Consider the following 20944-nt stretch of genomic DNA (forward strand, 5'->3'; position numbering starts at 1 on the left):
GACAAAACACAATTTAAGCTAGCTAAACTGTTCGAGGCTTGAATTTTCAGATGCAGTAAAAATAACAACACAACATCGCCCGCTACTGGGCCAACAAAGAGACGCAGCGTCATGAACTGAGTGGTCTAACGTCATTTGGATGACTCGGATTTTTTAAAACTGTGATATTACAAAATAGTAAATTAGCAACTGAAACATTAAAAGCAAAGAAATAGCCTACATTTAATTATTATTGATATCAAATTCGTTTCTCGATGTAGCTACATTACAACGAAAGACCCGTTTCCCGTGTTCAGAAGAAAATAACTTAGTAATAAAAACGTCTAGTGTTAAATTGGGTTAAATAGTAAATTTGCAGCCGCGGAAGCCCTATTTTAGGAGAGCCGAGTCGGTTTAGGAATTTAGTAACCTAGTGATGGTAATTAAAAAAAATACAAACATTCATTGTTTGCTGTGATCGAGTGAAAGACCCAATGGATGTCCAGGGCTATTGCAGCTTCGGATGTATTTTCTTCAAGATAGGCTATAACCCGTACCCCTAAATGCGGCTGTATGCGATTGCTTTTTGATGCCAAGACCAGAAAGTGACCTAGTAGTAGGCCTACCCCAAATCCTATTACGTCTCAGTTTGGAAATCGTGGTCCTGCGTTTGCCAGCTGGTGGTCTGGTAAAATGTGGTCAAGCCTAAACTGGGAGACTGTCATTTGATGGTCTGTGGGGATGACTTTGTGCTGGCCCTCGCAGGTCTGGACCAAGGCACTGATCCAAAACGTAGGCTAAGCAAACTGCAAGCAGTGTCATGCCAGAGAGGCTATCATTTAGGCCTTCATTGTAGTATTGTGTTCATGAGAGATTTAAATCTCATAGATAAGGTGACTTAAGTGGGGTTACTTTGACCTTTACAACACAACATGCAGTTGTTATACTACGTTCACCACTAGAGGGAAGCCACTGGTTGTACTTGATCCATCCAGACGGCCCAAATTCCAGTGTAACACAGGAAGGAGAGTCAGCTGTGAGGTTTGTCAATAAGCTTTTCGGTGTTCTTCTGTTGTGATGACAGAGAGGTATTGTTCTTGACCCCCCCCCCCCCCCCCCCCCCATCCCGTATTTTTTCCTTTCAGGACATTCAGTCAGAGGGAGTCCTACAGTGTGGGGGTGGACAGCTGTATGACCACATGGTAGGGGTCTGGGAGAGGGGAAGTGGTTTAGTCAGGAGGAACTTCCTCTGATATGACTGTCTGAGATTGTCCATGCTGTCAGAAACTGTGTCCATAGAAGGACGTGGAGAGGTTCTGCCTATAGGACCATCACCACTTCCTGTCTTCGGCCTACCATCCTTTCCTCTCTGGGAGAATGAGGTGACTGTGAAGTGTGAAAAAAGAGGCCGCAGACAAAACAGGCAGAGGCTCCATCTTGCGAACATTCAGCAATAATTTATTTTCATAATCTCAAGAACCACCAAGTCTTATCATCTGGAAAATTCATCTTCAGTTGCCAACGACACAGTTTTGAAAAATGTAAAGTTACTATACAAATTCTTAATAGAAAAAAGAATAAATTAACTGTGGAATTCTGTATTTTTTTTGTCAATTCCACATTTTTTTCTACAACACCTTTTTCTGTCTGTTTACAGTTGAACAGAACCCATAAAATCAAGTTACATGCGCTATTGACAGGTGGAGGGGTGTCCTACTGAATGGTTGTTAAAGTATGTCTTAGTTTTGCACATCTGGTATTTGTAACTATTGATAACAATGAAAAGAGGCCTATAGTATCCTATTTGACAAAGCAGTAACTGGTCATTGTGTAGCACCTGAATGGGTTGTTACAATGTCAGAACTTAACAAAAGAATACTGGTTCATATAAAAAAGGAACATTGTTAAAACAGCAGATAATGTTATCAACCCCACATAGGCTTACAGTGCCTTCCATACAGGAACATATGGATAAAAGAGTTAGTTAAGTTTTCTAATGTCTTACATTTTCTATGGAGCACAGAGCATGGTGTGTTTGGGATTACAGTATGTGGGAAGAATACGTACATCACATTGATCTTAGAGGTCCGAGATTACCACAGGGGGCAGGGGTTAAAGGTCAAATCAGGATCTTAAATAATTTTTTGGGATTCTTGGTTTTGTTCCTTGATCCTTGAGGCATGTTGGGTTAGAAGTGGTAAGGGCAGAAGGTCGGTGTGTAGGCCAGGGCCAAGCCTGGTCAAACCAAACATTCTGCAGGAGAGGATTGGAGAAGATGGGCTTGGTATGGCAGGATCCATTCTGGGAGAATCATTTTCTAGCTACAGGATCATGCAAGGAATGGGCAACACCCTACCATACATAATAAGGTAGTCTAGATATCAGTGAATGACATTTCTCGGGATTCAGAGAGGCAAATGGCTCTGTGGTCGTACTCAGAAGCGGGATAGTACCATGACCTCCAGACCATCACTGATAGAATTATCAACTTTTCAAGGGTATTTCCTGTAAGTAAGTAACCAAGGCAACATGCCTCTCTCAATCTGTGAAAAATTCCACTACTGTTAGCTAAGTATAAACAGATATGACTGTCTTATTCTTGTGCAATGATAAAACAGTTGATGGAAACCCCATTGGAACAAGAAAACCCTTCCAGCTGTTCTGGGTGAGGATATGATTCAGCAGAGGACACAAGCTGTTATAAGGGACTACAATTCCTTGTTTCATTTGTTTACATAGAAGAACAACACTTCACATATGAGGCATCCCGTCAAACTTTAGGCAGTTTCCTTTCTTCGGTACAAAAAACGGAGGGTGTGCTTTAAAATACCTGTTACTTTATGTATGTGGCAAAGGATTTGGGTTCTCAATGAATGCACAGCTGAGAAAGGCTGGTCTCAGGTTAGGGGTATGGCTTTGTGTTTTCTGTGGTGCAGTCCTGTTACAAAAGGATGCAGAGGCCCCGTATCAAGGCCATTCCAAAGGTCAAAGTTCACACACAACATCACCCACAGTATTAAAAGCACAATGACATAAACACCCTGTTTGTTTTCAGGGTGAGGTGGTCTCTATACATGAGTGTGCATATGTGTCGGCATGTCTTTATGGATGTGTTGCTATCTGGAATGCATTCTAAATCATGTGCTGTGATTCAAATGTTCTGAAGAATACTGGTTCTTCACCAATAATAGTCTTAAAGACACTGTGTAATTGTGTAAATGTTGTGCTCTTAAAAATTCAGATTTAAAACCTTTATTTGTTGACACTAAAACCTGGTTCAGTTGACTAAGGAGTTTAACTGGTCCATTTAAGAGACGTCTTCCGGCTCCTTAACTCTGGTCTGATGACTTGTCAGATCCTGTGCACTTCCTGCTTGACTACTGTAAGAGCATTCTTGGATTTGAAGTTTATGGGAATTACTGGGATACAGTACAAAACATAGATGGCACTGCTGAAAGAACAATGTTTTGGGAGAAAGAGAGAGGAGGTTTGAGCAAAAATATGACAGTCTAAAACCACGGCCTGGCCTGTGTTGAATGGTTAACAGTAAATCTGAGTAGTACAGCTAGAACAGCATAGCTACAAGAACATCATACAAAACACAGACGCCTCTTTGAGATCTAGAGATCTGAAACATGAGAGCTTTCCTCGTGAGATGTCTATCTTCCATGACTAAGCGCTCTCCTGAGGCTGCTCCGGGGGTTTAAGGTCGGCCTCTGAACCTCCAGTCTGCTACCCTGACCTGCTGGCTGTCGCAGAAGGAGGAAACCAATACCGGGGGTGGGCCAGACAGAGAGAGCCAATCAAAGGAACGAACACACGGACACTCCTCCCACCATCCGTGTTGTGCTGACAGCCACACAGGGCGATGGGAGGTCAGCCCTCCAACAGCTTGGACCAGAAGGAGAGGGACGAGATGAAAGAGAGGCACACACTGCTGAACACACCAGCCGATGATTGGCTTTCACATTTCACCCGGCCCATCTAAAAATCTAATTATGAAAAAATATAGAAGGTTTCATTCCTCCAGATCAGCCTTGATTGTTACGGAATAACTGTTGATCCCTATGTTGAGGTGTGGACTGGGGGGCTCGTGTTCCCTGCGTCACAGGGACAAAGGGGGAACGTCCTTTTCCTCTCCAGCCCTATCCCACTCCTACACCATGACAACATGTTACTGGCCTGGTCCTGGTCCTGCTCCCTCCCTGCCCCTGACCCAGGGAGGAGCAGATTCTGGCCCAGGGAGGTCTGGCCCAGGGAGGAGCATATTCTGGCCCAGGGAGGAGAAGATTCTGGCCCTCATCTCCGTTCCTGGAGGCCCAGTCATGGTGTGTCCACTCCCAGCACAGTAGGGGTCTGAGTACTCCCCAGCATGAGCCAGAGTTCCCAGTTAGCCTATGCTGAGCACCAGTCCTGGGGCTGCAGGACTGACACTGAGACAGGACTGTCCATTTAGTCTGGTGGATCTCTGGCTGGGTCCAAGACAGGTATGCTTTGGAATTAGAATTGGGTTTGTTTCTTTCTTTTTGTGTCTTTCAGGTAATATGGGTTCACAAATAACTGATTCATTTTCTGATAGTGCTTAGAAGAGTCTGTCTTCAGTGATGCTAACTTTTTGTTTGTATAGAAAACGAAAGGAGAAATTAACAGAAAAGAAAAATGGCAACAACAGAACAAAGAAATGTACTTCGCCCCAAACATTAGTCCGAATTAGGGGGTGGGGCTCAAATCCATCAAGTATCTTCTGATTGGCTGGCAGTACTGACAGTCACTACAGTCAGGGTTGGGGTTTGGGTATGAATATGGGATATTGGAAGTAGTCTATATGTCTGTGTGTGTGCTCTATTTTCCCCTCCCCTTAGCCAAGTCTCTGTGTCTGGGTTACGAGGAGTAGACAAGCTCTGGTACAGGGTTCAAGGTCAAAGTTCAGGAGCTGAGGCTCTGGTTTCCCATTGGTTGGCTGCTCCGAGGCAAAGTCCCAGCAGAGGGAGAGGAGTGTGGACAGCTATATGGTAACAGGGGAGAGGGGGGCTGTACATCTGTTCTATGGTCAGTCTAGTCAGAGCACAGTGGTGGGCTGGGGTGGAGGTGGTTGATTTGTGGAGCTGGATGGTTGAGGGCATTCGAGTGTGTGTTTGCATGTGGGGGGCGGGGGAGGGCGAGGGAGGAGGCGAAGGGTCTCAGACCAGGGTTCCAGGTTTGGCCTTGTCGTGTCCGTACCACTGCACGTCTGCCAGCTCTGAACACAGGGGGCTGCTGAGGAAGCAGCTGTCGGTGAACGACCTGCACGCACGCACAGACACAGAAACCTCACGTTAGCCTTTTTCTCCCCCCCTCCAAAATAGCTTTCGACAGCACATTCGTTCAAAACAAACACATTGCTCCTTCCAGCTCATTCCTAGTCACTAGTCACATGGTAAAAAGAGTTTATATTAGTGTAAATCTGCAGGAGAGATGAGCCACATAGAGAAACCACCACACAGCCACGCAACAGAACAGGAGCACATGCAGAGTCCACACAGAGAAAACCAGCGAGGAGGGAGCTACGGTGGCCATCCTCAGCTAACTAGGGGGGGGGGACTAGGGTGTGAGGGTGGACAGAGTGTCGGCCACAGAGCGCCAGGCTGACAGTACCTCTATGCGTCAGAGCTGGGCTGTGGAGCAGACTGACAGGCGTCTTCAGTAGGAGAGCTGTCTGCTGTGCCTCTAAACCAGGAAAGAGGACACACACACACACACACACACACAAGGCAAGGAGGGTTAGTACAGGGGAAAGAGACAGGTAGGGGAGAGGACGGGGGGGGGGGGGAGAGGAGAGGACAGTGTGTGAGACAAGGAAGTGAAAATATAAGAGGGCAGGAGGTAACAAGATGGCAAAAAGGATGGAAGATATGGACAAGGGAAAAAGGAAGACAAAGAGTTCAGACAACAGGATATGAAAGAGAAGGCAGAGGAAGTAGGAGTTAGAGAGAAGGTTAACGTCAATGCAGTGTTTATAGTGAGAGCAGTTTTGTCAGCCAGGTCACAGAGATACCACAGAAAGCCAAAGGTTGTCAGAGCGTTGGAGGTTGGTTAGGCCGAGGTAGAGGTGCAGGGAAGCTGAAGAGGGTGCTGTGTTCGCACAGGCTGAGCTCACAAGCTATCGCCTCATAGAAGTGTAGTATCAAGGTAGCGGCTTGGAGCTAAAACTGGTACAGGCCCGATCTAATCATTCTTCATCTGACTTGGGTGTGTTTGTGTGCATCTTACCCGCTCTGCCAGTTGAGGATATGTTGTGGGCTGCAGGGAGGGGTGGGAGTGGCTGTCAGTTCACTGGAGGGGGTCATACTCCTCTGGCTGTGAGGAGAAGCTGCTAGAGAGAGCACACACACACACACACACACACACACACACACACACAGTTAGAAACACAGCACACACTCTCACTCCCCCCCTGCACAAGCACACAGAGGATGGTGTGACCCGTGGAATCCCAACAATGCTCCATATAAGGGCAGGGGGAGGGGCTACCACGAGTAAAGGACTCCATAAGCCTCAGGGATTGTGTTACAGATCACATGAGGCTTTTCCCTAATGCTAGAGCACAAGCCTAGTTGGCGCAGTAGGCAGCGCGTCAGTCTCATAATCTGAAGGTCGTGAGTTCGAGCCTCACACTGGGCATGTATGTTTTCTTTATGTTACTATTTTAATCAAACAAGTTCATCAGTGATGTCCAAAGTCTTGTACTGTTTGCATGTCTTTTCCACTGGTGAAACTCAACGCAGTGTTTCTCAGTGTGTGTGTGTTCTCTCACCCGGCGAGCCCTTGGCGAGCGTGCCCACCCTGCTCCCTCGCCCGTGTCCCAGCGTGCCCTGCTGAGAGCCTCCGTCCGAGGCGTTGGACCCCGAGTGGGAGTGGGCCCTCTCCTTCAGGCTCCCTGAGGACCTCTGGTACCAGCACCGCAGCTCGTCCGACACCGCCGCCCTTCCCCCTCCTCCTCCTCCTCCTCCACCCCCATCTCGCCCCAGCGAGGGAGTCCGTACAATCTGGGAGCGAGAGGGGGTGAGCCTGCCACTGCCCTCGCCGCCTTCCTCGCCCCCCCAGGTCTCCTTGTACAGGCCGCCGGCAGTGTAGGAGCTGGAGGTCTTGAACTGGGCCTTGACGCTGTAGTGTCCCTCCTGGTCGCTCTCGAGGCTGCGCACCACCACGGGGTTGGGGCTGCCCTCCACGTACAGGGGGTACTCCTTGATGCGGTACTGGGACGAGGGCTGGCTCTGGCTGTGGAGGTACACCCCGTGGTGGCCCCCTCCTCCTCCGGCGCTGCCGCCGCCCGCGCCCGCCCCGCAGCCGTTCTTAGCCGCCAGGTTGGGCATGGAGCCGGAGTTGGAGGAGCCCAGGTGACCCGCCGACCTGGGGGGAGGGGAAACGGGGGGCAGAGGGGCGGACGGACGGGTGAGTGCAAGTTTTACGACACAACAAAAGTACACTGCAAATTGTTCTGCTTAAAATCTTAGTTCTGAGAAATATAATATTTATTATCTTGTTTCAAAAAATATTTACTAGTTTCTATCTTTAAATTTGTCGTATATTCTTAAGCCTACTTATTTCTAGAATGGAACCAACTTATTTTAAGATATCTTGTCGAGTAAAATTATCTGTCCATGCAGCAAGATATTTTCACTAGTATTAAGTAATTTTCTCTTCAAATTTAGTGTTAATTTCTTGTATTTTAGCAGACCTGCAGTGTAAAGGCAGTAAAGACAACCACAGGCACACACACACGTACCTGTGCCTCTGCCTCTGCCGGGCCTTGGAGGGGGAGTCCTCCCCCAGGGTGGAGTAGTTGGGGTTGCTGCCGGGGGCCAGGGGCCCTGGGGGGTAGTAGTGCTCCGAGCTGCTTTGGCTGGTGCAGGACGAGCAGTCGTCCAGGGGGTCCGAGCCGTTGGAGTGGCGCGTCCCTGGGCCCAGGAAGAAGTCGGGGCTGCCCAGCGGTCCCAGAGTGTGTGTGTGTGTGTCGGGGTCGGAGGCCAGCAGCTTCCCCTGGGACTCCAGGCTGGAGCTCCGGTTCCTAAAGTGCTGAGCCAGACTGTGGAGACGGGAAGGACTGATGTCCACAGATCTGAGACAAACACACACACACAGGAAGACACACATCATGTAGGTGGGCATACTAAGCAAACATTACTGTCCTTCCAACTTTAATACCACCCTCTGAGGATGTGCATAGGTTAAGTATGAGATTGGATCAGGCTGTGTTCATGCAGTTCTGTCCTTTGGCTCTCTATGCCATGTTATCCAGAGGTTGAGGGGAGGTCGAGTGTGTGTGTCTGTGTGTGTTTCTGACCTGGTGGAGTGTACGTAGTGCGGGGCCCTGGTCCTTAGGTCGGGGGTGGAGGGCATGCTGGACTGGGAGTTCCAGTGAGGGAGGCTCCTAATGGGGCTGCTCTGGAGAGAGTTACTGCCCCCAGCCTCCGCGCTCCCAGAGCTGGGGAAACGCCTGTGACTGGGGGTAGAGAGGGAGTGAGTGAGGGGGGGGGGGGAGTTGGCGGTAAGGGACCACGCCTCTCAACATGCCTGTTTTGTATCAGCTGATATCCCATAGCTGATATCCCACAGCTGATATCCCACAGCTGATATCCCACAGCTGATATCCCACAGCTGATATCCCACAGCTGATATCCCATAGCTGATATCCCACAGCTGATATCCCACAGCTGATATCCCACAGCTGATATCCCACAGCTGATATCCCACGCATCGGCTGCTATCCGCCCAGCGGCTCCTCACCTGGAGTGCGACGAGCGCTTCTTGACCCTCTCGTAGGGCTCGTCCAGCGAGGACTCGCTCCACATCTTGGGCTTGATGGGGGACTTGTCGTAGTCTTGCCGTGTGTAGTGCAGGTGCCGCAGGCCCTCCAGGGACTGCGGGGGAGGGGGGCGGCTGTGGGAGGGAGGCCGGGGGGGCAGGCCCTTGTGGGGGGAGGCCGCCGGGGAGAAGGTGGGTGTCCCTGTCACCTGGGAGTCGTCTGGGACAGGAGAGAGGCGGGGGGACGGGACGGAGGATTAGACTGGCAAGGTTAACGCTTCCGTTTGTCTGTATGACTGCAGTAAGTGGTGAGAGTGGGTGGAGGTGGATGATGGAGTAAGAAAGTGAGACCGAGGGAAAGAGCGGAGAGAGAGGGCGATCGAGAAAGTAAAGGAGAGACAGAGATCAAAACTGGGAGAAGAAGAGAGATAGAGAAAGAACGGATTCAAAGAGAGACGTACCATCGTCTAAGACCAGCGCGTCAGACAGTGAGCTGTCCTCTGAGCCTATGTTGGCTTCTTGAGTGGAAGGAACAAGAGCGGGGGGGTCAGAGGACATGTCCATAACATTGTCTACGTGCGTGTGCGTGTGCGAGCGTGTGTTCTCACCCTCGATGATAAGGGAGGCTCTCTGCGTGGGCTTCTTGCCGGAGCGGACGCGGTGCTCGTTGATGGAGTTCTCGATCTCCTGCAGCTTCTTCAGAGCGTTCAGGTAGGACGTCTTCCTCTGCTTCTTCAGCTTCTTACTGCTCACGTGGGGGTCGCTGGCCAATCGCCGGGCCGCCTCGGTGATCTGGGATTGGATGGCGAACTCCCGCTCCAAACGCTCCAGCTCCTCCTCCTGAGAGAGAGAAAGAGAGAGAGAAAGTAGGAGAGAGAGAGAGAGTAAGAAAGAGCGAGAGAGAGATATTTTCAGTAATCTAAAAGGTTGATGCTTGTCCACAAATATGATACTTTGAGCTGAAACAAATAGCCTCAACATGGACAAAAATAAATAAACACTACTCAAATGTAGAAAACGAACGCTATAAATCACAGCTCTTAATGACCTACGCACACAATGGGCAGTCATTCTCACAGTCACACTGGAACATGTACACAAATGCATGCCAGTACAAACACAAAGAGGAAATCATTTATCTCTATTGCGCCCCCTACTTTCCCAGAATGGACCTGCCTCTCGTGGGACTTCTGTTAGCTCCCCAATAATAACAGCCCTCCCCTCCCCTCGAGAGCACCGTGGATCAGCTTGATGAAGTCACATGATCCATGTCAAACACCAGCGACCGGAGGAACTGGGTGCATGTGCGTGCGCACATTTCAAATGTGTATGTGGCAGGCTGTGTGTGTGTCTTTCTGTGTGTTTGTGGGTTTGTGTGTGTGTGTGTGTGGCTTCCTAGAAAACAGTGTTTTTTTTGTTTGTTAGTGGGACCCACTAACAAAAACCCCCAACTCAAATAAGTTTTGTTCACGGATGAGCATAAAATCAACATACCCGCACGCACACACATCAAGGACGCTTTTGCTACTGTGGGGAATTTGGTTCCAACATTTAGGTCAACATCTCAAAGGACTATCTCAACCTACAGGAATCTCTCACTAACACTCCCTAGAGCCCACTCCAAGAATAGCTTGTGTGTGTTCTGAAGCAACAGGGTCTACAATAGAGCAGTGTGGAAGCAGAGACATCTTTCTGCTTGTCTGGCTGTTTCATTACACTGTGCCCCTGGATCCCATTCAATATACACAATCCTAATGACACACTCACACACAGACACACACGCACGCACACTCGCCTACTATCACCACTTCCTGCCAATACAGACCCAGACAGACTATTTTTAGCCCGGTAGCTCTGGAAAATCTACCAGTGAAAGAAACAGCAGGAGAGACAGTCAGAGAACCAGGAGGACGGCTGACTGTCATCCCTGATCCGGGCCTCATCCTCTCTGTGCCTCTCCAACCTCCAGCAACAGTCATCCTCTTAGGAAGACTTTCCATCATCCGAAATTCCTGTATTAAGTCCTGTATGTGTGTGTGTGTGTGTCTGTGTGTGTGTATGTGTGTGTGTGTATATGTGTGTGTGTGTGGTCTCACCTCTCCCTTGGGCTGGATCTTCTGCTCGTCCAGTTTGAAGGCGGTGCCGATCTTCCTTCTGATAGTGGGGGCCTCCTCCCCAGGGTCTAGGGGGTACTCCTTAGGAAGCTTCCCTGTGAGCTCCTGCACACACACACACACACACACACACACACCGTCAAACGCACGCCGTGCCCTTTCGGACTTGAGGTTCTCTTTGTGTGAGAGAGTGTGTGTGTGTGTGCGTGTGTGTGCGCTTCTTACGGCCTCTCTGATGCAGATGTTCTTGAGTTCCTCCATTCTCTGCTTCAGTGTTTCCTCCAGGGCGTCCTGTCTGGCCCTCAGGGCTGCCAGCATGTCCTTCTTAGCTGTCTGGGAGCTGTCCGACTCCTGGGAGCCTACACACACACACACACAACAACACATGTTCAGAGACTAACAGGCAGGCAGATACATTGTTAAGGTTAATAGTCCCAACGTGTGTATGGGTTTCTGAGGAAGAGAGAGGGAGAAGGAGAGGGGCGGTAGAGAGACTGTGTGCCTTGGGGGCACCTGCTGCCCTTTCAGGATGTTTACAAGGAAGTGACTGGAACATTTCGATAAGACTTGAGCTCCTGTGTGTGTACGTGTGTGTGTCTGTGTGTTTTTCGAAGGGGGTAGTTGAGGACAAAGTGTGTTCCAACCCCAAGCACACTAAGACGGGTGTGACCTCTCTCTCTCTCTCTCTCCAGCCCAGCCCATCGTGTCTGGTAGATATCTCTAGATTATCCACATCTCATATATGACTGGCAGTTTAAACTAAAGTGGCCAAGTAAGACTGAAGAACCATATGGCCAATAGGACCCATGTGAGAAGGGCTAAATTCAGAATCCTGGTGGCAGGCATACATGGCCTTGGGTCAGAAGGGTGTCAAAAGATTACCAAATGAATAAGCCAAAGAAACAAGAGATGCAGGGGTGGGGGGGGGGGGTTACAGTGAGAGAGCAAGAGAGAAAGAAATAAAAGGGAAAGAGAGAAAAGGAGGGAGGGAGAGAGAGAAGCAGACAGACCGACAGAAAGACAGACATGAGAGATACAGTAGCAGCAAAACAGAGGTTGACACAGCGTGCAAGAGTACCAGTGCTAGACAAGGATGCTACTGTGCGGGGAATGTAAGACGGCATCAGCATTCAGAGTCACGCCCTGTGCCAGCTCTCTCATTCTCTACCTCCTTTCCTCCTTTCTTTCTTTCTTTCTTTCTTTCTAACCTTTGCACAGACATGCATTGTTCTAAAGGCTGGGATAAAGCAGTTGCCCTCCCCTTCCCTCTGCCTTCTCTTACATAAACTATATATAGATCCAGAGCCTCTCCAGGATGGGCTGGGGCAGGGGGACTGGACGTACACGCACACATACACAAGGGAGAAGGAGCGAGAGAGAGGGAGGGAGGGAGAGACAAGGGGAAAATAGGAAGGAAAAAAAACTGCAGAATCGAGGAGAATCGAAACCCTCTTTCCAAAAATCAGCTGTTTCTGTCTCTCTCCTGTTCACTCACTCATACACACACACACACACACACACTGACCCGAGGAGAGAAGACTCCCGCTGCTTCCACTGATGATCTTGCCCTTGCTCCCCATGTTGGCTAGTTTGGAAGTCTTCAGGGTGCCGGTCTCGGTCAGGTCTATGGCGATCTCACTCAGACTCCGAGCTGCGTGGATCTTTGACTGCAGAAGTGCAAACACACATGTTCACATTTGTACATTTCCTAAACTGGTCATCTGCAATGCATCAAGTTATGAAGTTGCATGAAGTGCAACAATATGTCTTGTGCATGTCTTGTATATTCCTCGAAATGACTAAACAACAGTTTCTAAAAAACACTGTCACTAAAGCTTGGTTGAATGAGCTTGTTTTGTGCTGGTGGTCTGTGTTGTGGTCGGGTTTTGGTTGACCTCACCTTGCTCTGCTTGCGGTCCAGGTAAAACTGGTGTTGGCTGATGGCCATGGCCCAGATGGATTTGATGAGGGCAGGGCAGGCGTACCAGGTGTGCACGGCGATGCCACTGTGCCCAAACGTCCTCCTGGTCACAGACGCCCTACTGTTGGAGCGGACACAAGGCATCCTTATATACACTGAAGAAGGTATACACACACACTCACACTGTCAAAGAGTCTACACACACTCACACTGTCAAAGAGTCTATACACACGTACACTCACACTGTCAAAGAGTCAACACACACACACACTCACACTGTCAAAGAGTCAACACACACACACTCACACTGTCAAAGAGTCTACACACACACACTCACACTGTCAAAGAGTCTACACACACACACTCACACTGTCAAAGAGTCTACACACACACACTCACACTGTCAAAGAGTTGACACACACACTCACACTGTCAAAGAGTCTACACACACACACTCACACTGTCAAAGAGTCTACACACACACTCACCAAGTATAACACTATCTCTTCACTGAGAATAGCACCCATTCACACCTCCCTACATGCTAACTCAGCGGAATAATGCCAAAGAGTGTGTGTGTGTGAAAGAGAGATAGATGGAGAGAGAGGAGGAAGAGAGAGGGAGAGGGAGCGAGAGAAGGAGGAAGAGAGAGGGAAAGAGAGAGACACACTGTCTCTCTCAGTGTGAGAGAGACAGAGAGGGAGAGAGAGAAAAAGAGAGAGAGAGAGAGAGAGAGGGAGGGGGAGAGAGAGAGAGAGAGAGAGAGAGAGAGGGAGAGAGGGAGAGAGAGAGAGAGAGAGAGAGAGAGAGAGAGAGAGAGAAAGAGAGGGAGAGAGGGAGAGAGGGAGAGAGAGAGAGAGAGAGGGAGAGAGAGAGAGGGAGAGAGAGAGAGAAAGAGAGAGAGAGAGGTCTGGTGGTGCCACACACGTCGTTTCCCACACGGTCTCATCGCTGGCGAAACAGACATCTGTATCTGAGCTACAGACCACATGGGTAATGACTGTCTCCTCTTTCTTTGACTCTCTCTCATCTCTCCCAAGTCCCTCTCTTCCTCCTCCTTTTCTTTGCCGTCGTGTAAACTCCATTCTCTCTTTCCCCCTCCTCCCAATCTTCCCTTCACTGTAAAGAATAACACTGCATCTGCAGGGATGTTAAATAAACAGAACAGACTTAACTTCCTCCACATGACAGCCACAGCGACTCACTCTGAGTGTGTGCAAGTACGCGTGTGTGAGTGTGTCGGTGTGTGTACGTACATCCAGTTAAGTCTGTGGGGATCCTCACGGCGGAGCCCAGAAGCGGGCTTGCTGTCTCAGACCACCACAGCTGTAGTGTCACAGTGTTAACAGTTCTATCGTTTTACAGTCGTGCCTATCTTAGGAAGGTCTTCCTTACCTACGTGACCTGTCTGGTGTTCCTGCAGTTCCTAGAAACGGTTTCAGCTAAAGCTGTAACCGGACCATAAAGCAATCAGATCGGACTCCCTGATGTCGAGGCACACACACACGCGCGCGCTCACACACACACACACACAGACATGTGATTTAGATTTACCTCCTGGGATCATGTACTTCCACAGAAAACTTCTTCTCTCGGAAGTAGAGGTTCTCCAGCTGACGCCATTGAAACACCTGAGGAGCACAAGACGCACACGCTGGTCAGAGACGCGGGCCACATGTCCGCATGCCGGCCAAACGGAAAAAATCCCAAAGCCACGGCGCTCCTAACAGTGCGTACTGTACATCCGCCGAGCGCTAGGGCTTAGCGTAGCGTCCTCCAAAAAGCGCGAGTCTGAAGGAGGGGTGGAGGAGACCTGGCGGGGGGGAGGAGGGGTGGCGAGGGGGGGGGAGGAGGGGGGTCTCTGATCGGATCCAGAACGGGCGGTGTTGTCAAGGACTGTTCCCCCGCGGCTCTGCAGTATGACCTCACCTCAGAGAGAGAGAGGGAGGAGGCTCTCCCCTCTCCGCTCAGCCTTTTCTCTCTTCTCTTCTTTTCCGTTCTCTCTACGAACCACCAGCTCCTCTTTCAGTAAAGCCAAACCCGGCTGGGTGAGAAAGCTTCCCGAGACACGAGCCTGCGTGTGTTTGTGTGTTTCGCCAACGAGCGAGGGGAACAGAAAGTCCTGAGTCGGTGGGTGTTCACCATCTGCAGGCGAGCGTGAGTGTGTGTGTGCGTGTGTTGGAAGCGTGAGTGTGTGTGAAGTTAAGTTTCCTCTTCTCCCGGAGCCCTGCCAGCACGGCTGGGGAGGGAGGGGGTCGTTTGGACCTCCTCTCCCCCTGACCCCTCCTCCCTCCCTGAGGGAGTACGCTTCCTGCTCTGGGCTCTGTGGCTGGGTGTGTGTGTGTGTGTGTGTGTATATAGGGGGTCAGGGGAAGGGGGAGGATGAGGGAGAGGGAGGCTTACTGTGGCCCCACCAAATGAAGTACTTTTGCTTTGTTTAGTCAGACCATTCTACACACACACACACACACACTCAGGTTTATGTCTGTTTCTTGTTACAGAGTCGCAGCAGTTATTGTTATATTCGCAATCTTGTCTTTATCAACCGGAACACACACACAGAAATGACTCTTAAACACACCCACACTGGCTGGAGAATTACAGGCTATTGCATCGAGACAGTACAGAACAAAACTCAAACACACTGTTGTTAGCTGAGTGAGAACGAACTCGGCACAAAACAACAGGAGAAAGAGAAAACTATTGCAGGATGAGGGAGGAGAGAGGGAGAGAGGGAGGGAGGGAGAGAGGGAGGGAGAGAAAGGAGGAGGGGGCACAGGCTTGGAATTTTAACGGCCTGGGAAAACAATGGAGAGAGGGATGAGGGAGGGAGGGGAGGGGGGAGAAATATTCCAAAAACTGCTTACGAACACCACACCCGAAGTAAGTGAAAGAGGGTGTGTGTGTGTGTATATAAGTGTGTGTGTGTATGCATGCGTGAGGACAAAACATCAGGGTGCTTATCAACACGCTCGATGAAGGGTGAACTCTCAATGGTGTATGAAAAGTTAATGCTGCATGGTGCTAAAAATAAGGAGGGCCGGACAGATAAGGAGGGTGTGTGTGCATGAGTAGCACACACACACGCGTGTGTGGAGCTGTGAAGAAGATTAGGAAAGGTGTCTGGAAGAGCTCCCAAAAATAAGACCACTAGAACTGTCTACACCATCTCTGTAGGCGTGTGTGGATATGTGGAGGTGACCATGGCGTCTTTCACAGTTAAGTTCAAGTGGACCCGCCGGTGTCCAGACGTGGAGACGATCTCGACAGGAGAACTGAATTCTGAAAGACCTGACGTACGCTCTCTCTTGGAAGTCGCTTTGGATAAAAGCGTCTGCTAAATGACTAAATGTCAATGTAAACGTGTGGCACGCAGACATGCGCACTCACAAGTGCGCGCGGAAAACACACAAGCACACAATGGATCGGAGACACACCAGATGTGACGGTGAACGAGTTTGAATCGTCGACACGGCGGCAGTAAAACACACGACAGAAGATGGTGTCTGGAGGCCCCGGAGGCACCATCTTAATACTGTTCTAGAAGTGGGGGCCAGGCCAAAGACTTCCACGTCTATTCCAGTCAGCCCAGAGCTGGACCTGGGTTCTATAGGTCTATTGTGTCTTCATCAGGGTGGGTCTCTCATTCTCTCCAGCCTGGTCATACATTGTCGTGGAAACAGTGATCCAGCCGGCGAGCACTTCCTGTTGTTTGTGATTGGGTGGCGTTCTGGGGGAGGGGCGTCGATCTGAATTGTTACAGTCGTTCCAACACCACGGAAATGGGTGGTACAGCAATGTCAGAAGGTTGTGTAGGCACAGTGACTGTGTTGTTCGTTTCCAGGGCCTCGGTCGACAATCGTATGATCATCGTGTAATCAGGGTGGATTTGAGTCTTCTCACTTCGAGTGACAGACAGAGGCACCAACTTCTCTCTCTCAGCCTCAGTGAGTCAGACGGTCGGTCAGTCGGTCAGTCAGTCAGTCAGTCAGTCAGTCAGTCAGTCAGTCAGTCAGTCAGTCAGTCAGCTCATAAAGCTCTAATCTCTGGCTAAGTGACTCAGAGCACACTAACAAGGCATTTTTACTGTGTGTGGTTTAGTAGTAAATGTGTGTACGTGTGTGTTAGGGAGGGAGCTTGTCGCTTGTGGCGAGGGAAGAGGGCAAGGTGGGCCAAATAATCCGGCTGGCTGCCTCTTGGTGTCTCATTCTAGTCACTGCAGGATGTTTCCCAGTAAAAACCACCTGATGAAACACATCTGCTACAACAGCCGCCCACACACACACACACACACACACACACATTTTACAGAGTGTAATAGTCACAACAGAACCTTGAGACATGAAAGTCAAGACTATTTGAAACAACATTAGATAAGGCAGTGTCTGTGAGTCAGGAGCGCTCCACTGTGCAGTGTGAGCGAGGAGGGTCTTCCTCTGGGGACTGGAAATCTGCTCCTCCTGCTGTCTGTGACTCACACAGGACTGAGTGACTCATCATTCTCTCTGACTAACCACCGAGTCACTGGTGGGTTAGTTAATGACTAATAATGATAGCCGGGCTGTGTCTGTTCCCGAGAATAGTGGTTGAACAGTGCTGTCTGTGTGTGTGTGTGTGTGTGTGTGTGTGTGTGTGTGTGTTAGGGAGGGAGTCAGTTGGCTGAGCGGTGAGGGAGTCGGGCTAGTAATCCGAAGGTTGCCAGTTCGATTCCCGGTCATGCAAACTGACGTTGTGTCCTTGGGCAAGGCACTTCACCCTACTTGCCTCGGGGGAATGTCCCTGCACTTACTGTAAGTCGCTCTGGATAAGAGCGTCTGCTAAATGACTAAATGTAAATGTGTCTGTGTGTGTGTGTGTGTGTGTGCTCCTGTCTCCTGAGTGGGACTTCCTGAGCATGTTACCCTCGCAGAAACTCTCCACCTTTGGCCAAACACAATCGCCCTATTGTAGTAAACTCCAGTCTTAGACGGACACATACCAGTGCTTTTCAGTCTTTGTGTGTGTGTGTGTGTTGTAGACTCATGGATGAGGGGCCATGTGAACAGTTGCCATGGGAGACAAGATGCCTGATATGTTACAGTGTGTAGGGGTTGTTTAACTCCTTGGTCTCCCCCAGTGTGTGTCTGTGTGTGCACAAGCGTGTGTGCACAAGTGTGTGCGCCAACAAATGCAACTATTCATGGGGTCTGTGACTGCCAAATCACAAGGAGAGAATATCAAACCAAATGGCCTTCTCAGATGATAGTTTTACGTTAAGGTTGTTCACGTCCTCTGGTATCCACGGTGATGTTGCACTTAGGAAACCTCCGTCTCTCGACAAGAAAGAATGTGGAGGGAGCGGGCCTCGGTGGCGAGACAGACGTTGAGGCTGGAATGCTCTAATCAGCACGTGCACATACGCAGAGAGACACGGGGGGTAAACAGGAAACCTGAGTTCAGATTGAGTCACCGCGTGCATGTGTGCACGTGTGTGTACGTGTGTGTGTCCTGTCAGATGGTCGGATGTTGTACAAGCACCAGTCCACTGTGACACATGCCAGACCTTCACAGTCCAGAGGTCATGTGCATCACTGTTGCATCTCTGAGAACGGGGGAAGGAGGTTGGGAGGAGGAGGGTGTTAGGGAAGAGGTAGAGGCTGGGGGAAGGGGTAGAGGCTGGGTGAAGAGGTAGAGGCTGGGGGAAGGGGTAGAGGCTGGGTGAAGGGGTAGAGTCTGGGTGAAGGGGTAGAGGCTGGGTAAAGGGGTAGAGGCTGGGTGAAGGGGTAGAGGCTGGGTGAAGGGGTAGAGGCTGGGTGAAGGGCAACTTGGGTCTCACCTTCCTGGGTTTGACCTTGTCCTGGTAGTCATACTGGAAGATGCCTTTGTAGCTCAGACCCAGCCACCAAGGGATCCCCTGCTTATCCTGAAACACACACACACACATATACACATTGGTCTGCCTGCAAGTCTGTCTGTGAGTCTGTGTGTAGCAGTGTGTGTGTGTGTGTGTGTGTGAAGAACAATTGAAAGCTCCCCAAACCCTGTCCAAGTCAACCCTCCACTCCTCAGAGAGAGTTTCGAGAAAGGGAGAGGAGCGGGTAAAACTGTACCTTGACCGCATAGTAATGCACTCCATATGTGGGCAGAGACTCTATGATGCTCATATAACTGGAAGACAGAGAGAGAGAGAGAGAGAGAGAGAGAGGAGAGAGAGAGAGAGAGAGAGAGAGAGAAGAGAGAGAGAGAGAGAGAGAGAGAGAGAGAAAGAGATAGAGAGAGAGAGAGAGAGAGAGAGAGAGAGAGAGAGAGAGAGGAGGGTCAGAGCGAGATCTCAAAACAGTCACAGCACACTGACATACAGACCATAACAAACACGCACAAACACCAACTACTTCCTGCATCTTACTTGACGATGGCCCTGGCCCCTGGACTGTCCAGTGAGTTTCTTGTAGTGTTCTATCACTCTGTCCTCACTGCCATGGAGAGAGAAGCACGCAGGAATAACCAGTGAGACTCAACGAACACATCCAACTACAGGTGGAGCTACAAAAAGAGGGGGAAAAAGAGAGAGGTCGCTCACCAGTAAGCCAGGGAGGGATGTTCCTTCAGGGCTTGAGTCGGCAATGCCGGAAGCTTCTTCAGGTCTCCCCTTGTTACGTCATTACTGAGATACAGAGAGAGAGAGGAATGGTTAGGACTACAACGACCACTGGGCAACACACCAGCAAATGAACTACAGTTCACCAACAGATATCAACGCCCCACAAATCCTCCACAGAGAAAGATAGTACACGCTGACAAACAGACAGGGAGTTCTGGAGTGGCAGAAGAGGGGGGACTGGGTCCAATGGGATGGGGCCGGTGGAGTTTTTTTCAGTGGCAGGAGTTCAAGGGGGGGGGGGGGGGGGGGGTCAGGTTTAATGGGGGAGGGGGGGAACTACTGCTGTCCTGCTGTGTTTTAGGGGGATGGTGACTGGTGAGACAGACGCACAGCTGGTCTCTTGGAGTTAAGGGGGGGATAAGATGGAGGGGGGGAGAGAGAGAGAGAGAGACAGAGAGAGGAGAGAGAGAGGGAGAGAGAGAGAGAGAGAGAGAGAGAGAGAGAGAGGAGAGAGAGAGAGGAGAGAGAGAGAGAGAGAGAGAGAGAGAGAAAAAGAGACAAAGATAGAGACACACAGAGAGAGCTGGCCTCCTCCACACCGAAGCCCAACCTCCCAGCCCTGGCCCCAGCCCCTCTAATCCCCCAGCCCCCCTCCCCACAGCCCCCTGGGGATCTGGAGACGGGGAAAGCCCAGGCAACATGACAGCCAGGACAGCTAATAGATCACCTAATGCTCCAGATCAGAGCAGATCTAACCAGTCCAACCCAGTCCTGAAGCCCAGGATCAGCTCTGCTGGGACCCTGCTTATCTGAGCATGAGTGTGTGTATGAGTGTGTGTGTACAGTATGTTTGCGGTGTGTGGCTGGAAGCCTGTATTGTCATTGGTTCAAAGAGGTGCAAGAACAGGGAACAGGGGAGAGAGTGGGCAGGCCATGAATCTATGTGTGTGTGTGTGTGTGTGTGAATGTGGGTTTGTGAGAGTGTGTGTGTGCATCTGGTGATACACAGAGGTCAATCGGCTGAAGTCTAGGTAGCAGAGGGTTGGCTCAGAGGAATGTCTCAAGGGTGTGTGTGTCTGTGTCACATTCCAGACCCCTATAGGACGCCATGTTCTATTTTACGAGGCCATTCACGGGAGGAAATGAGGGTCAGAGGTAACGGCGGTCAGATGCAGTCTTGTATCGGTGCTATACAACACACGGAACACTGACCCCACACACGCTGACCCCCACACACTGACCCCCACACACTGACCCCCCCAGCTGAGTATGGAGAACTGGGATTTAAAGCCTGTTGCTAAGAATGAGCCAATACAAACAGACACACACACACACACGGAGACCCTGTTCATGTGGTCAAGTGTGCTGTGGTCTTAAGGACCCCTGGGGCTAGCCGTATTAACGAGCTTGGTCTTTAAAAGCAGGAAGTCATGCTCTGGGACACACAGCAGCACATGCTGGACAAGAGAGGAGAGGAGAGGAGAGGGGGGGAGAGGAGAGGAGGAGAGGAGATGGGAGGAGAGGGGAGGAGAGGGGAGGAGAGGGGAGGAGAGGGATGGAGACCAG

The 20944-nt window shown here is 50.3% G+C and overlaps 1 protein-coding gene and 1 non-coding gene across 3 annotated transcripts; one reads left to right on the plus strand and one right to left on the minus strand.

Moving 5' to 3' along the window:
- Window positions 1-1414: 1414 nt before the first annotated feature.
- On the minus strand, window positions 1415-19441 carry frmd4a (FERM domain containing 4A). 2 transcript variants are annotated; one of them, XM_067234780.1, is made up of 17 exons: window positions 19358-19441; window positions 19184-19250; window positions 18888-18945; window positions 18614-18700; window positions 14353-14429; window positions 12778-12919; window positions 12403-12544; window positions 11103-11236; window positions 10860-10982; window positions 9372-9603; window positions 9225-9281; window positions 8746-8983; window positions 8303-8461; window positions 7745-8077; window positions 6773-7368; window positions 6229-6331; window positions 1415-5262 (listed from the first exon to the last, which is right to left on the minus strand). In XM_067234780.1, exons 3-17 carry the CDS (start codon window positions 18939-18941, stop codon window positions 5160-5162), a joined length of 2580 nt encoding a protein of 859 aa, XP_067090881.1. In that variant the 5' UTR covers window positions 18942-18945; window positions 19184-19250; window positions 19358-19441; the 3' UTR covers window positions 1415-5159. The 2 variants fall into 2 exon arrangements, with proteins under 2 accessions (XP_067090881.1, XP_067090880.1); XM_067234779.1 differs by lacking the exon at window positions 19358-19441 and having other exon boundaries at window positions 6229-6328; window positions 19184-19189.
- trnam-cau (transfer RNA methionine (anticodon CAU)) lies at window positions 6567-6639 on the plus strand. The gene has a single exon. It is a non-coding gene; the product is annotated as a tRNA-Met (tRNA).
- Window positions 19442-20944: the final 1503 nt, after the last annotated feature.

The sequence above is a fragment of the Osmerus mordax genome, chromosome 4 (assembly GCF_038355195.1).
Source record: "Osmerus mordax isolate fOsmMor3 chromosome 4, fOsmMor3.pri, whole genome shotgun sequence".
NCBI lineage: Eukaryota > Metazoa > Chordata > Actinopteri > Osmeriformes > Osmeridae > Osmerus > Osmerus mordax.

Excerpts from the sequence above, each read along its gene's own strand:
- frmd4a (XM_067234780.1), bottom strand. The coding sequence starts at position 18,941 with ATGAGCATCATAGAGTCTCTGCCCACATATGGAGTGCATTACTATGCG. Across the intron at positions 11,237-12,402 it reads CGGGAGTCTTCTCTCCTCGG|GCTCCCAGGAGTCGGACAGC; the intron begins GTCAGTGTGTGT and ends GTGTGTGTGTAG. Across the intron at positions 8,078-8,302 it reads CACTACGTACACTCCACCAG|ATCTGTGGACATCAGTCCTT; the intron begins GTCAGAAACACA and ends TGTTTGTCTCAG.